Genomic DNA, 15,698 nt, shown 5'->3' on the forward strand with positions numbered 1-15,698 from the left:
TAATTATTTTCTATTGCAGCCTATGGTTCTTGTTGCACTGGTAGTAAAGGAAAATTAAACTGATACCTAGAGCAGTCTGATTCCTAACACATGCACTTTAGATGAAAATGTGATGGACTTGACAGAATACAAAGAGATTATTTACATTAACTGTATAGATTCCTATGCACAGAGCTCCCCCTAGTGGTGGTTGTTTTGTAATATATTATGTGAAGGGAAGCAGTGGTTTAGAGCTGTATGGGTGATAGAAAACCTGTCCAGCAAAAAGCGCTCCCATTGTCAGACTTAGTGCTAGTAATCTGGTCTGGCGAACTTGCTGTTCGACAACCCTATAATTATAGAGGCCTATATAGCGTATAGCAGACTAGCCACTCTGATAAGGGTGATCCCACTCAGGAACCTAACGGGTTTATCCTGGATGGTCTTTTGGGATCGTACGGAATCCTATTTTTCATTCACCAGGTAGCTGCTGGCACATGAAAAGGACAGCTCAAGTAATCGTACTAGCCAGGGACAAAATCAGAGCGGTAAAACGTCAAAGACAAAACAATATCCAAAAGCAATAACAGAAACAAGTCAAGTCAGAAGCAAGAGAGACAGAGGTACAGAGAAACAAAAGCAGGAGAAGGATCAATAAACAGTCCAAGGTCAAACACAGCAGCAAGCTAGGAGAAGGCAGAGTAAACATCCCGGGTCAACAACACAAGAATACTCATTATATGTCCAGTGTAAGCTATCACACATAGGAGTCAAGTTTAGGGCTGAAATAATTACTCGATTGAATCGAGTAATTTGACACAAAAAAAATCTGCGCTGCACTGGATCCTGACACATCGTCAGGACATAGTACACGCCTACGTGCACTATGTCCTGACGCTGTGTGACGTCAGGACAACAGTGCAGTTCGGGGAGAAGAAGATGAAGGAGCTGCGGAGCGGTGCCCCTACAGGAGAGGTAAGTATTTTATTTCACTGGCGTAAGGACATGGCTAGGAGGGGGAGATGGTGGCACTGGGGGGCAAGCTGGTGGCAGACAGCTGGTGGCACTGAGGGGGAAGCTGATGGCACTGGGGGGACAGCTGATGGCACTGAGGGGGAAGCTGGTGGCACTGGGGGGGGGCAGCTGGTGGCACTGGGGGGGCAGCTGATGGCACAGAGGGAAGCTGATGGCACTAGGGGGGAAGCTGATGGCACTAGGGGGGAGCCCGATGGCTCTGGGGGGGAAGCTGATGGCACTAGGGGGGGAGCCCGATGGCTCTGGGGGCAGCTGGTGGCACTGGGGGGGGCAGCTGATGGCACGGGGGGGGGGCTGATGAGTTTTTATAAAGAAAATCCTTTTTTAAATTAGTTTTTTGTTATTAGAGTACTCTATTAATCGTTGGATTAATTGATAGAATACTGGATTACAAAAATAGTCGATACCTGCAGCCCTAGTCAAGTTGAAAATACAATAACTGGTAATAAGCTGTCTCACAGCAGGGTTTAAGTAGAGCACAGATCTCTACTAACTGACTGTCAAGCGAAGCTCATTTCTGCCTCACTGCTCCAGAACAGGTAAGCCCTTCTCATACCTCTTGCCTGGCTTCTGGAGCAGAGATTGTTACATAAAGTAGTCTTAACCTACCATTTTCAACAGGACTAGAACTTTTCACTGCACCTTTCTTGTCCTGTACTGTAGTCCATATGCTTCCATATTGTACAAGGCCGCAAAAATATTTTAGTATTTCAAGCAAGGAAATTTGCATGAATCTTTTGTCTCTTCCTTGATGATACGAAAGGTTGTTATCACACGTACAAATAACGTACGTATCTACAAGGAAATATCTACTTGGTTCTGAGTGGATTATTGCAATATGTATCAACTTCAGCCCAAAAGGTTGACTCTCTTGCCAAGGGTTAAGAGGAACAAACAGTAGAGTACATATATAATGATTGCAACCTTCACATTACAAAATGTGAAGTTTCTCTTGTTCAAAAGTTTTCAGTCTTGCAATACAGACAGGCGTAATGTTAGTTGCTCTGTCCCTGAAGATCAGTTCTGAAGGAAAACTTTGGCAAGAAAGTGCAATTGAAAGATCTTTAAGACATTGTTTCTAAAATTTCGTGGCCCGTAGGTCTCATAGGCTTCAAAACAGGCATTGCCTCCTTTACTTTTTCCCATGATCAGCAGCCATTAGTAAGTTGCAGCATGCTGTGTTTGCTGGCAACAGTGACAGTAATAGCCCTTCCTAAAAGACGGCACCATAGAGCTTTATTCAATTGGTAGTGCAGTCTTTCCTAGTCATTGTGAAGTATGAGTGATCTATAAAACTTTCTCTAATGTCACATATACCTGTCTGACCTCTGCCACTCTGGGGCTACACATGAGAAGAAAATGAAAGCTTCATATGATGGAATTGGGTAGGAATTACATAAATAGAATGGTTTCTCACTGAGGCTAGAACTTTCTACACAAAACCTTCAGGTACATGTCCGTATCTCATTTCCATAGATAGTGCATCAATCCTTGGATAGTGGTCAATATGTCTTTACATATAGCTTATTAAATTGTCGTTCTTTTTATAGCATGTTGGAATGACATATGCTGAAATGCCATAAAAGGTGACGCACACAGGTATTTTATCTTTTATTTATAATGAAATCTCCCACTCCCTACTTGATAAGCTTTGGCCATAAAGAGGATTTGTAAAATAAGGAGAAAGAACCACTTCAAGATATGGCTATAAAACCTTTGATTGTGAAATAAACCTACAAGACTCCTTAGATCTAAAGTCATTGTCCTGAGCTTCTTGCAATCTTAATGCTATAAACTAGAAAAACACCATTTAATCGATAAATTGATATAAAACTTTACAAACATAATCCATGATTCCTATTATACTGATGTTAGACCAGAAACTGAGGTCATACTGGCTTAAGGGTCAGGGCAATTAAAAAAAAATATATATCCTTTTGAAGGGAACTGTCACCATTTGGTACAATCTGCAGGCTACATGTTAAGAGAAGGAGGAGTTGAGCAGATTAAGAGATAGATTTGCAGGAAAAGAGTCATGAAAACTTGTAATTTATGCATTTAAAGGGGGTTTCAGAGAGTTTTTACTGAAGACCTATCCTCTGGATGTCTGATTGATGGGGGTCCGACACTTGGGACCCCTGATGATCAGCTGTTTGAGAAGGCAGCAGCGCTCACCGTAGCGGCTCTGCCTTCTCCAGCTTTTCAAAGGCCATGTGACGTTCATCGTTCAAATGGCCTAGGTGCAACTCAGCCCTATTGTAGTGAATGGAACTGAGTTGCGACACCAAGCTCAGCCACTATACAATGTAAGGCGCTGTGCTTGGTGAGCATAGAGAAGACCACAGTGCTATCGCCAGCGCCGGTGCTTTCTCTAACAGCTGATCGGCAGGGATCCTGGGTGTCAAACCTCCACCAATCAGATACTGATGACCTAGGGGGTGTCCAGAGGATAGGTCATCTGTAAAGAATCTCAGAAAACCCCTTCCCTGTAAGCTGTCATTCATTGAGTAGGACCACCCACATGACCACTATGCATAAAAAGAGCAGAGGCTTAAATGCATCAATTACAAGTCTTCCTGAATCTTTTCCTGCAAAACTATATATCAATCGGCTCAGCTCTTCCTGCTCTTGGTGCCTGCAGCTTGTACTGCATTTCATGGTGACAGGTTCCCTTTAACATTAAATGAACAGATATTTTTTGAGTTTGAATGAGCAATGTTATGTGCTATATTCATTCATTGGTATTTTATAAGGGTTGTAATTTGGGATTTTTATCTATGTCTTATGATTATTATTAGTGTGGTCTTATCTTTAATTTGATTTAGAACCAAAGGTGAATTTGCCTAGGGAAATTCTTTAGCATGTATTGATTGCAGAATGAAACACACTTTTATCAAAGACAGCCCCGTTCACTTGTGAATCTCATTTGCAACAGAAACCTATTGAATCATATTTGGACGGTGGCTCCTCCAGATGACATTACGGCGAATTGAATTAGAAGCTAGCTTCAGAATGTCTCCTCATTTGTTAGCACTCACCCCCTTCAACCATATTAAGTGCAACCATAACTAATGTTTTACAGACTAGAACAGACATTGAGGGCCGGTGTGAGGCTTGCTTTTCGTCTTTAATAAAATAAGAAGCCCTCAATCAATAAACCACATCTAATCTGTCTGATCTCCGAGACAGCCAAACAGAAGGAGATGGACTTGAATCTTCCTCCTCTGTCCTTCATTTTTTTTTTGTACTTATTTGCTGCACTCCCTCAAATCCATTCCACAGCTGGTCTTTTTAAGGGTCACCCAGTTTAAACCACTAAGCTGCTGATTTCAGGGTTTGCAACAAAATCTGCTTTCAAGTTTCAACCCCTTGAGTGCCATGGGGATTATTATTATCCTTGTAAAGCTGTAATATCTTAGGCACAGACTTATGCCATTGCATTAATGTAAGTTGATGTAGAAAGATTTGAATGTTCTTCTTAGTGAGACTATATATTACGTGTATATATATATATAGTGAATGTGAATGTTTCTTCTGTCCACCATGATATTTCACTGAAAAAAGATAACTCAAAAGTTTTTTTCTGCAGTCCTGTGGAAGACAGATGACATTCTACCACTGAGAGGTCATAACAGATGCAACGCTGTTAAATACACTGCATAGATGTATTTTAAAACACTTGTGTATAGTATGCTGTACTTTTCAGTAGCATTTCACAGATCCTTCCAGCGTCACGCTTCAGTCCTGCCCCACTGATATCAACTTCCTGGCTGCATCAGTTACGTTTCGTACACACCCCGTCATCGTGCAGCCAATCACTGGCCTCAGCAGTGTATGACGCATGACTGCTGAGGTCAGTGATTTGCTACATCAATCATGTGGTGTGTACAGGGCATCACCGCTGCAGCCAGGAAAACAAGCTCCATCAGGTAGAACTAAAGTATGGCGCAAGAAATGGCACAGGACAAAAGTAGTGTACTTTGCTATTTTATCATATGTACTGTTCCTGTGAAAGTATTCATTTAAGGGTCCATTCACACATCCGTGTGTGTTTTGCGGATCCGCAAAACACAGACAGCAGCAATGTGCGTTTCGCATTTTGCAGACCGCACATTTCCGGCACTAAGAGAATATGCCTATTCTTGTCCGCTATTGCATCGTGCGGCCCCATAGAAAGGAATGGGTCCGCAATTCCGTTACGCAAAATGCGGAATGGAATTGCGGATGTGTGAATGGAGCCTAACTTGGTACAATCCCTGTGAATAGCACGTTGCCTGCCTAAATCCTCCACAAGGCAGAACGCACTGAATGAATTTAATGGGAGCTGTATGAATGCCTATTCTGTAAGCTCCCCACGGTGACGGCAGGAAAAGAAGCAGGAGATTTGTGGAGTTGGAGCTCATTTTTTATTTCTCTGTCCAGAAAAAGGTATAGGGGGACATTTATCAAGACTGGCACCAGCAACAGGGTTGGCGTAGATTTCCACTAAAATCTATGCCAGTTTCCTGGCATAGAGTATAATAAATGTGATGGCCCCACACCTCTCGCTAATTTGAAAAGAAGTCTAAAACCCCCAAAAAGTCGCAAAATGATGTGCAAATGCAGTGACTTTTTGGCACCAGCTTTCTGGCACAGAGGGAATGAGAAATTTCCCCCATAATCTTTTTTTCTTTTTATTTTTCTGTGCCAAACAGGTCTCCAGATGATCATTTTTTTAGCCTATCTAATTACCGACCTGTGAGGATCTCATCACCCAGACCTTCTTCGATAATATATCACTTATGACATATAGGAAGATTTTTTTATTCATAGTTACCCTTTAAGTAAAAATGGTGGATTGGAAAATTGTATCACAGTGTATTTATTGGGGACCAAAACAACTCTTGTTCTGTCCTCGTATTCAAGAAAATTCCATTTTGTTCATCAGTTGGAGACTGGAGGCTTGTAAAATCAAAGACACCTGAATTATCTCTTCCAAAAAGAGGCAGAAGGGGGTGATAGGGACATAGAGAACCGTAGCTTGATATTTAGAGCTGTATGACAGATTTATCAAAGCCTCAATCCAGACTTTTGTCTGAGGCAGGTGTATGATGGACCTAGCACGGAATAGTGTAGCAGTAGAGACATTTATTATCTGTTGGGTCACATTGTTAATTCTTCTTGTGCAATCAAGGACCAGTTGAAAGTAGTTAGCGAGCAAAAATCCTCCTGATTCACTAAAGGAAAATGATGCCTTTGTTTTTACGCTAATTTTATGGTTGCATACGAAAAAAAACTATTATAACGATATTAAATAAATCATAGGGCTGCACTTATTCTTATTCAAGCCTTATTACACCTTTGTTTCAGAGTAGAACATTTGTAATGATTTATTCATTACATGACAAACGCACTTCTTTCCCCTTGGAACCTGTTTCTTGCACTGCACCACTGCGATACACAATAATCAGCCTCTTCTCTATTTACCTTTGCTTGCATGTGCTTAGAATTTTAAACCTGTAGATCTGTCTAGTTTTTGACACATGGCAGCATCACCGCTTTCAACTTTAAAGTTTCATCCATTTTCAGAGTTTCAGTGAAGAATCTAAGAAAAAATTTCTTGCGTATAACAAAGCACAAGTGCGTGATGGGGGATCATTCTTTCTCCTATCACTGGGATTTATCCTACTATGATGATCACTGTCAATATTATTAGTAGCACAATTGTTATCTCCAATGATATTTAAAGGGTATGTGTACATTTGACACTGATTTACAGCTGTTATATTTAATCTACACAAACTACAGTTAAGTAACATTGCAGTACCTATATGTACTGATTATGAGTCAAAGTTTGTTTTATTTCTTAGAGTTATATTAACGATTCTGCTAGCTTCAGAGCTTAAATCTCAAAGAATTCCTTGTTGGGTAATTGTTTGATCATTTCCCTTTTGATCATTGCACTCTTTATACCCAGCCCTTTAAAGCAACCTTATGTAGGAAAAGCTAAGGGCTCTTTCATACAAGCGAGTTTTCATCCAGATGCGATACATGTAGCAAACTCATAGCGTCCCCACTCAATCCTGACACATTCATATGCATGGGTCTTCGTACATAAGCGTCATTTTTCACGCATCCAGGAAAAATTGCAGCATTTTCTTTTTCTGTTGCAGCATTTTCCATGCAGCCCTGGCTCCATAGAAGTGAATAGGGCTTGCATGGAAAAAAAATAACAGCATCCGGAGGCAATATGATTTTCACTGATGGTTGCTATGATTTAGATTAGAAAAACGTATGCAAGCCTGATAAAATCTGGATGGAGAAAACTCACACACTGAACACAATCGCAAAAAAAACTGATTGAACTTGCGTGCAAAACCATCAGTTTTTCCCTGAACAGGTCCTGACACAATCCGTATCGCTCCTGTGAAAGAGGTCTAAGTCGAAGTGTGACAAGCTGATGACGGTTTCCTATGGTGCTATAGTATATGTTATAACTCAGAAACGCAGTGTGATTATAATGTCCACTTTTAATGCAGATTATTTCTGTATGTAAACTGTTAATTACGATTGTAAAACATACTAATTAAATATATCAATAGATTTAGGCTAAGGTTACCTGGAGAGTTTTTATAGCAGTACTGATTTCATCTTTATTATGTCACAGCTGTAGTCCACAAGATTGCATTCAGCCCACTGTATTCCTTTGGACTGCAGTTGTAGCTCAATAGTTAAAAACAATCAGTAGCGCTACAAAAGTCTTAAGCTCGTATGGTCAACAGTTATCTCTTCTGGCTGCCCCCAAACTCCCCCATACACATAAACATTCGGTTTGGCCAAGCATGTATGTCTATTCCTTTGGGAGTGAGCAGAAAGCCGCTGCCAGACACTTCTGGCAGCAGCTAATCTCCTGGGAAAACTTAAGGCTTACGCAAAAATATTCACCTGACCCGTTCCATCTCTCTTCCGAAATTATTTGTCGGGGTTGAGTCGGGATCTCCCCATACACATTAGACTGACAGCATACCCAGCATTCTCAGAGAGTTCGACCTACAATACACTAAAGTGTATGAGGCTCTTTAGCCTTAGCCTTAAGGGGTTGTACATTTTCATTTGTATGGATGTCATAAAGAGGGTCCCTTTACTGATAGCGCCACTAAAAAAACATGCTGTCTCGCTTTCTAGAGTAAAATTAGTGCTACTATGTATCACATGGGCAGCAGGCTTCGTGTAATACTTCATTTCCCCTGCAGAGAAAATGTGAATATACTGAATGCTCCCGTCCCCCAGGGACAACAGCTGATCATAGAGGGTTTCACCTACCAGACCAAGAATGTTCAGGGGTTGTCCAGGGTGGTTGTATTTAATTTGCAGCTTTTTAATTTTCCATTTATCTTTCTGCAATGTAAAATTTAGGATAAAACAAAATATATAAGGCTCTCCTGTTTAAACGTTGGAATAGCCGAAAGAGTAGACGACAAAAGTAGAGTTTTCTGCAGTGAGACATGGTGAGACAGGGTGTGGGGAGGAAACAGTAACACATCCCGACAGTCGTCCCTTCCAGCCCCATCAATAACTGTTCTACAATAGTGTCTCAGCCTCGGCACATAAGCTGTTCATCACAGACAGCCCTTTGTATCTTCCCCCTAATAAGTCACAGGCATGAAGAGCTTGTATTCTCATCAGCAGTCTATTGTGAGAAGAAAGTCAGCCTTCACAATGAAATAACACTTAAATGTTAAAAATGCCATTATTAGAAGTTTCACTGTTTTACTAATCCATGGATTCATTTAATGCTATTCAGTCCAGCTAGTCCCTGAAAAGGAAATCAATTTTGGACACGTTTCCATCTTATTTATTGAGATTTGGCTCCCTACCAGGTATTAGTGGTTTACTGCTAGTTAGTATGGAAATTGAAACAGAAAATTTTAAGGGGAATCACGAGTGACTTGTGTTATCACAAAGTGTTGTTTGTGCTTCTACATACCACTTAAAGGGTATTTCTAAGATTTAAATATTGAGGACCTATCCTCAGGATTAGTCATCAAAATCTGGAGGTCTGACTGCAGACACTCCTGCAAATTGGCAGTTTGCAGGGGCTACAGTGCTTGGTGCTGCATACTATCTGTGTTTGGTAGTACAGCTCAATCCCATTCACTTGAATGGGACTGAGCAGCAGAAAGACCATGTGACCAATGAATATAGTATCCCAGCTGATCAGTGAGGATGCTGAGAGTCAGACTCCTGCCGATCAGATATTGATGACCAACCCAGAGAGTCATCAGTATTTAAATCCCAGAAAACCCTTGTGAGGTACTGTACAATTAAACTGTTTTCATTATGTAGTCAACAATTTTGCTAATTTTTATATCATTCATGCCTCTTGAACTGTTGTATGTGTTGTATATGTACGATTATAGATTAAATTTTTCTAGAGCAGATTTGAAAATAAATGCAGTGAACCTCTTTGAGACTACCATCCATTGAAAAGTGGTCTCCTAGGCAGCGTGGTCTTCTAGAAGACAAGCGGACAATATACATTATATATGGTGTAAATCTGTCACAGGAAATATCGTCTGGATAAGGGAGTGATCTTTGGGAGAGGTCTCACATTAACGTGAAGAGTCACGTTGAACATAGGGGTAGATTTATTATGCCTTCACTCAAGAATTCTGGCTTCAAAAGCCCTATTTTGTGACTTTTTGCACTCGCGCAAAAAAGTTGCAACTTTTAGCATTTTTACACCACTCACTCCAGTTTTGCAGTATGGGTGGAAAAATGGGCGTGGTTAGCTATATTTATCATTGAGACTTTTTAAAAAGTCACAAAAAAAGTTGCATTCTTAAGTAGGAGGGTGGAGTAGGAAAACTGGAGTAGCTTTTCTAGACAAAAGTGTTAGGTTTAAGGATAAGACAAATTTATAAAGTAACATGAGCCATTTGATAAATGTGGCATAATGTACTCCAACGCAGACCCAAGCAAAACTGACTTCAAATACTCCCCTTATTATAAATTCCCCTATAGTGTCGTATCTGCACACAACATGTTATGGAACAGAAGAGGCTGATAAAGTTTTCATAACTAAGACCCAATTGTTTCTCCACATTTTTAAGAGCTGTGACAGCTTAGTAATGGTGCATTTACATGCAGCGATCAAGCACCCAATTGTTGGGAAGCAAGCGCTCCTTCCTAACAATTGCGTGTTCGTTAGTGGAGGTCAAGATCTGCATTTACATGCAGCGATCACCTCCACAGTATGGGAACGAGCTTTGGCTATTGGTATCACCTGTCCTCATACAGCTGCATAGTTTCTGGGCAGCAAATCACTGTTCAAACAGCACAGAAACAGTGATTGAGGTGTCCGCATGAAAAGTCATTTCTCCCAATGAATGAGCCTGCAGCACGGGCTGATTATCTGGAACAAGCGTTCGTACAAACATTCATTCCCAATAATTGGCCTGAGTATCAGACCATGTAAACCCGCCTTAAGTTGAAACATCCTTTTTTTTACATTCACGGCTGAAAACCATTCTGGCCTTTAATTTGCTCCCATAATGAACAGTTGTGGTGCAGTAGTCTACTTTAGGTCCATAGAGAGCTAAATGCAGCTGCATAAATTCAGCACTATCAGGGATTCCAGGAGGTTAATCAAAATTAACGCCTGACTTTATTGAACACGTATGGCTATTTTGGTTTGTATATGGCCACCTTAGGACTAGGTATTGTAAGGGTTTTAAGACTTAGAATGTAAACTAAAACTTTCTGTAATTGATCTCCTGGCACCCCGACTGGGTACCTCCGTTGATGGATGCTCCTAGTGCTTCCCAAGGACTGCAATCACTCCACTTGACATGACACCGTAAGCATTGCCGACCCCACGAACCACTGCAGCTTGGTTGGGATCTCACCCACCCTGGACCTACGATAAGGCATCCAGGTTCCAATGGGTGAGCTTCTCTTCCTTCAGAGAGCGATGCAGGAACAAGTTCTTAAAAGAGCTTGGGGATTATAGCCAGGGGAGTATACAGAGTATAGCATTCCCCAGTGTATATGAAGTCTTTTCCCCACACACATGAAATGAGGTTCTATGTTGAGGGTAAACAGGGACTCTTTAATGGGGCTACATGTCAGCCTTTTATGCAGATCTTCCAGCAAGGGACACTCCCCGGGGACTTTGTGGAAGACTGAGATAATTTTTCATTAGCCAATCACATGCATTTACAGTATGGAAACACTCCCAGCAGTTGTACACAACCCCCCCCCCCCCGCCTTTGATACAATTAACAAACACAATGGGTTCTGCCTGTGATACAGTTAACAAACACAATGGGCTCTGCCTGTGATACAATTACCAGTGGGCTAACTTAATCACTTACAGGCAGAAAACACAAATTTTTCCCCAAAACACAGAAAACACCCCAAAGCCCCACATATCACCATAAATTATACATCCCTGGATAGCTCTGATCTGGGCGAACCACATATCCAGAAATCACCCAGATCCAAGCATGGCTTTCCTGCCCAAAACAGTTCCACATATTTAGGCTGTGTGGCCACCTACCTTCTCCTTCAAAGTTTTAGTATATGGGCTATAATCCTGAGGCAAAAGGCTGGCAAACAGGCCCCTCCAAACCCAGTGGCGAGGGTATTTCCACCACACTTTCTATTCACTAACCACAAGCAGAAATGTTGAAGAAAATGCAGAGAAAATAAGGCATGAAAGCCATTAGAAAGTTGGCACCTTCTAGGCAAGGCAAGCCCTTGCCTGAAAGGTGGCAGCTTTCTAATGGCTTTCATGCCTTATTGTCTCAGCATTTTCTTCAAGGACTCAGCTCCTTGAATTGTCCCATAGAAAAGCTAATAACCTGTCCTTTCTAAACAGGTTGTATTCTCATACATTGCTATATATATTTTGTACCAATATTGAGTTTTTGTTTCATTTACAGTTTGTACACTTTCAAAACTATGCTGGTTGCCCTTGGAAACAGACAACATTTATCTCTATTGCACTGTCAGACATGTGAACTAACAGTATCATTGTCCATTCCCATCGGCATATATGCTGCAGATTTTTTTTTCATGGATTGGCAAGCTGAAACTCTGCAGAGTTTGCAGTAACAGCAACGTGGATAGGATTTAAACATAAAATGAAATCGGTACAGAAATTAAAGGGGTTGTCTCATCTCGCCATTACTGAGGCAAGATGAGGCACAATTGTGATAGCCTCCCGGCCGGGACATTGGACGAAATCAGCAGCAAAGTCATTTACAAATCCTCAGCAATTTTTAGCCAGTGTAGACATACCCTCAAGGTGGCCATAAACGTTAGATAAATGCCGTAAGATTTAAGTAGGGCTGGCTAACTATCTAATCTGTATGGGGGTCACCTAACTCTCCCCCCAAAAGTAGATGTTGGGAGAACATAGGATGGGGCAATTGTCCAGCCCATGTCCAGTCCATTTGTTGTTAAGGGAAATAGTGTCTGCAGAGGTGTCTGACAGCAGCTTATTCCCTTTTTCCCTATTGAGAATACATGCACAAGTTGAGCATATGCAGGTGAAGGATTGGAAGGATTAGCTTTTCCACCAAAATGACGAGCCTTACTGTCATCTAAATACACTGCTCTCTGAGACTAGGAAGCTGAATTATGCAATTCCCTTCAACATGAAGACATAATTGGAGAAAAGACCATGTAATTATAAAGAAGCCACTTGGCTTATTATGTAGATGTTGCACATAAGTGGAGTTTTCCTTTTCTTGTTAGGGCATCATATATGGGTGTCTACAGCTGGGCACCCTTCTCTATGAGCCAGAACAAAGATCTGCTGCATTTCTCTTGGTCTAACACACTTAACGATACAGTCTATTACATGGTCACCCATTCATTTAAATAGGCTTTATGTAATACTACATTTCTCCAGCAGAGGATGCTGAAGGTAATATGAGCAGCCATATGGAGCTTTCCATGAGGATAAGTCATCAGTATCTAACTCCTTTAATGATCTAGTAGAAATGAATAATGTTGGAGCAAGTATTGTACTAGTCCTCGAAATATCAACGGTTTCTCCCCCTTTTCTTTCACTCTCGTGTTTCTGGAAAGAATGTAAATAAAGTTGGACTTTGGACTCCGGTAGATTAAAAATCTGAACTGCGTAGGATGATATTGCATCGCTTGTAATTACATTCGTTTATAAAAGAATGAGCTGTAATGGCCTTCAATTTTTTTTTTTGCGTTGCAATGCTCTGCTGTCCTTTTGATGTCGCACTGCCTCAGATATTTTTGTTCTTTCAAAAAGCATTAAATGCTAAGGAATGAGGGTTCATTTCATGACTTATTTAAACATTTGTGATGCTTAGCCTGTCTGTTAACTTCATATTATTGCACATAATAATCTTCTCACAACAGAGCTTTACCTCCAAGTCAATGCCATGCTGAATGAGATAAGTAAGAAATTAGTTCTGAGACAATGCACTGTTTGGTGGAGATAAGGTGCCATGACAATACCATGCAATGACAGTCAATTAATACTTTCTCCTAGAGCGATAATCGCTAGGATTTTTTTTTTGTTTATTTTCAGATTTTGTGTCTTTCTAAATATTATTGTAACTCTTCAGAGTCTTACATGACATTTTTTTCTGGTGTAGTTCTATGGAGAAGTGCCTGAAAATCGAGTCGATGTTGTAGTAGCCAATCTTACAGTAACAGACAAGGACCAGCCACACACTACTGCTTGGAACACAGTATACAGAATCGTCAGCGGTGACGCAACCGGACGTTTTACCATTAGAACAGAGCCAAACAGCAACGATGGTATGGTCACTGTAGTCAAGGTACGTTTTCACAATTAGTAGCATAATCCAGCTTTCGATAATGAAATCTAATTATTTGTTGATACTTCTTTCAGTATCGTTATGTTTTAATCATATTTTTGGGGTTGAATGTTTTCTAACCTGCAATTTTTTCTTTCTTCATTTTGCTTTTAGCCTATTGACTTTGAGACCAATAGGATGTTTGTTCTAACAGTAGCTGCAGAAAACCAAGTGCCGTTAATTAAAGGCATCCATCATCCTCCACAGTCAACCGCCACAGTCTCCATTACTATCATTGATGTCAACGAGAGTCCTTACTTCAGCCCAAATCCTAAGCTTATACGTCAAGAAGAAGGTTTGATGCCAGGAAGTGTGCTTGTAACATTCAATGCGCAGGATCCAGATCGCTATATGCAGCAAACAGTTAGGTAAACTGCAAAGCTTATTGTTTTAAAAAAAAAAAAAAATTACTTTTCAGCTGTTTGATCATTTTTTACTATTTATTTGTATACAGATATAATTAAATTAAGCTAAATGAAATAAAGAGGAACATAATTTGTTTTCCTGTGTTGATAGATTAGATAGATAGATATTAGAGAGATAGATATTAGAGAGATAGATTATTAGATAGATAGATAGTAGATAGATTATTAGATAGATAAATATTTAGATAGTAGACAGCTAGATTATTAGATAGATTTAGTAGATAGATAATAAATAGATAGATGATTGATAGATATTTAGATAATAGACAGATATATTATATAGAGATAGATATTTCGATAGTAGATAGATAGATAATTAGATAGATAAATATTTAGATATTAGACAGATAGATGATTGATTAGATAGATAGATAGATAGATAGATAGATAGATGGATATATAAGATAGATTAGATAGAGAGAGATAGTAGATAGATAATAAATAGGTAGATAGATGATAGATAGATAGATATTGATTCTACATTTAAAGCACTGGTTGTATACAGGTGTTTTTAATTATCTTATTAATACTGAATTGTATATTTTATCACATTATTTGCACATAATAATTTGTATGAATGAAAAAAAAACATTGGTGTATTGTTTTAATGCAACACAATTTTTGACATTTTTATCATTGTTATTTATTAATTATTTTAATTGCCTCATAATGATGGGGTCACTATTTATATGTGTATTGAGCACCATTACTTTGTTACCACTGCTTGAGAATTGTCCCACTGAGAGGACTGAAACGTCGCATGATACCGGGTGAATAAACGCACATTCACGGAAGTGCCGTAGAGTTTCTTTTTTTTTTTTTAAAGATATTTAGATAGATAGATTAGATAGAGATAGATATTTAGATAGAGATAGATAGATAGTAGATAAGGTATCCTGTAGTGAGAAGATATGTATTACATAATAATCTATAATGTTTCCGTCAGTAGTTGTTTTGTTGTTTCTTTTATGATTTCTGTGAATTGGTTCACCTTTTTTCAGGCAAGTGTTTTTTCTCTGCTTTAGGTATTCAAAACTTTCCGATCCTGCCAACTGGCTTAAAATTGACCCTATGATTGGACAGATTACTACTATAGCAGTTCTGGACCGGGAATCCATGTATGTGAAGAACAATATGTACAATGCAACTTTTCTAGCCACAGACAGTGGTATGTATATGATTTATAGCTTTTGTAGCTGAAAAGGATTTATCTGTTTTTGTGTGTTTTTTTCCTAACAGAATACATAAAATGTGATTTTTTTCCCAAAAAGAAATAATCATATGTGCTGCCTTTTTGGAACTGTAAACATTTTTTTCTATCGTAGTTAAGCTGTTTCCATGGAAATGGGATGAGGTTTTGCCACGTTGTTATCTCTCTAGCTGGATCTTTAGTTTGAAAATGTTTTACTAA

At 39.7% G+C, this 15,698-nt stretch overlaps 1 protein-coding gene across 1 annotated transcript in view; it reads left to right on the plus strand.

The window, feature by feature from the left end:
* The window catches only part of CDH2 (cadherin 2), a 321,407-nt gene that overhangs the window by 269,042 nt on the left and 36,667 nt on the right, over nucleotides 1-15,698 (plus strand). The window contains exons 9-11 of the mRNA XM_040432080.1: nucleotides 13,638-13,823; nucleotides 13,977-14,230; nucleotides 15,313-15,455. Coding sequence (XP_040288014.1) covers nucleotides 13,638-13,823; nucleotides 13,977-14,230; nucleotides 15,313-15,455 — 583 coding nt within the window. The remainder of the gene's footprint in view (nucleotides 1-13,637; nucleotides 13,824-13,976; nucleotides 14,231-15,312; nucleotides 15,456-15,698) is intronic.

Source organism: Bufo bufo, chromosome 5, assembly GCF_905171765.1.
Source record: "Bufo bufo chromosome 5, aBufBuf1.1, whole genome shotgun sequence".
NCBI lineage: Eukaryota > Metazoa > Chordata > Amphibia > Anura > Bufonidae > Bufo > Bufo bufo.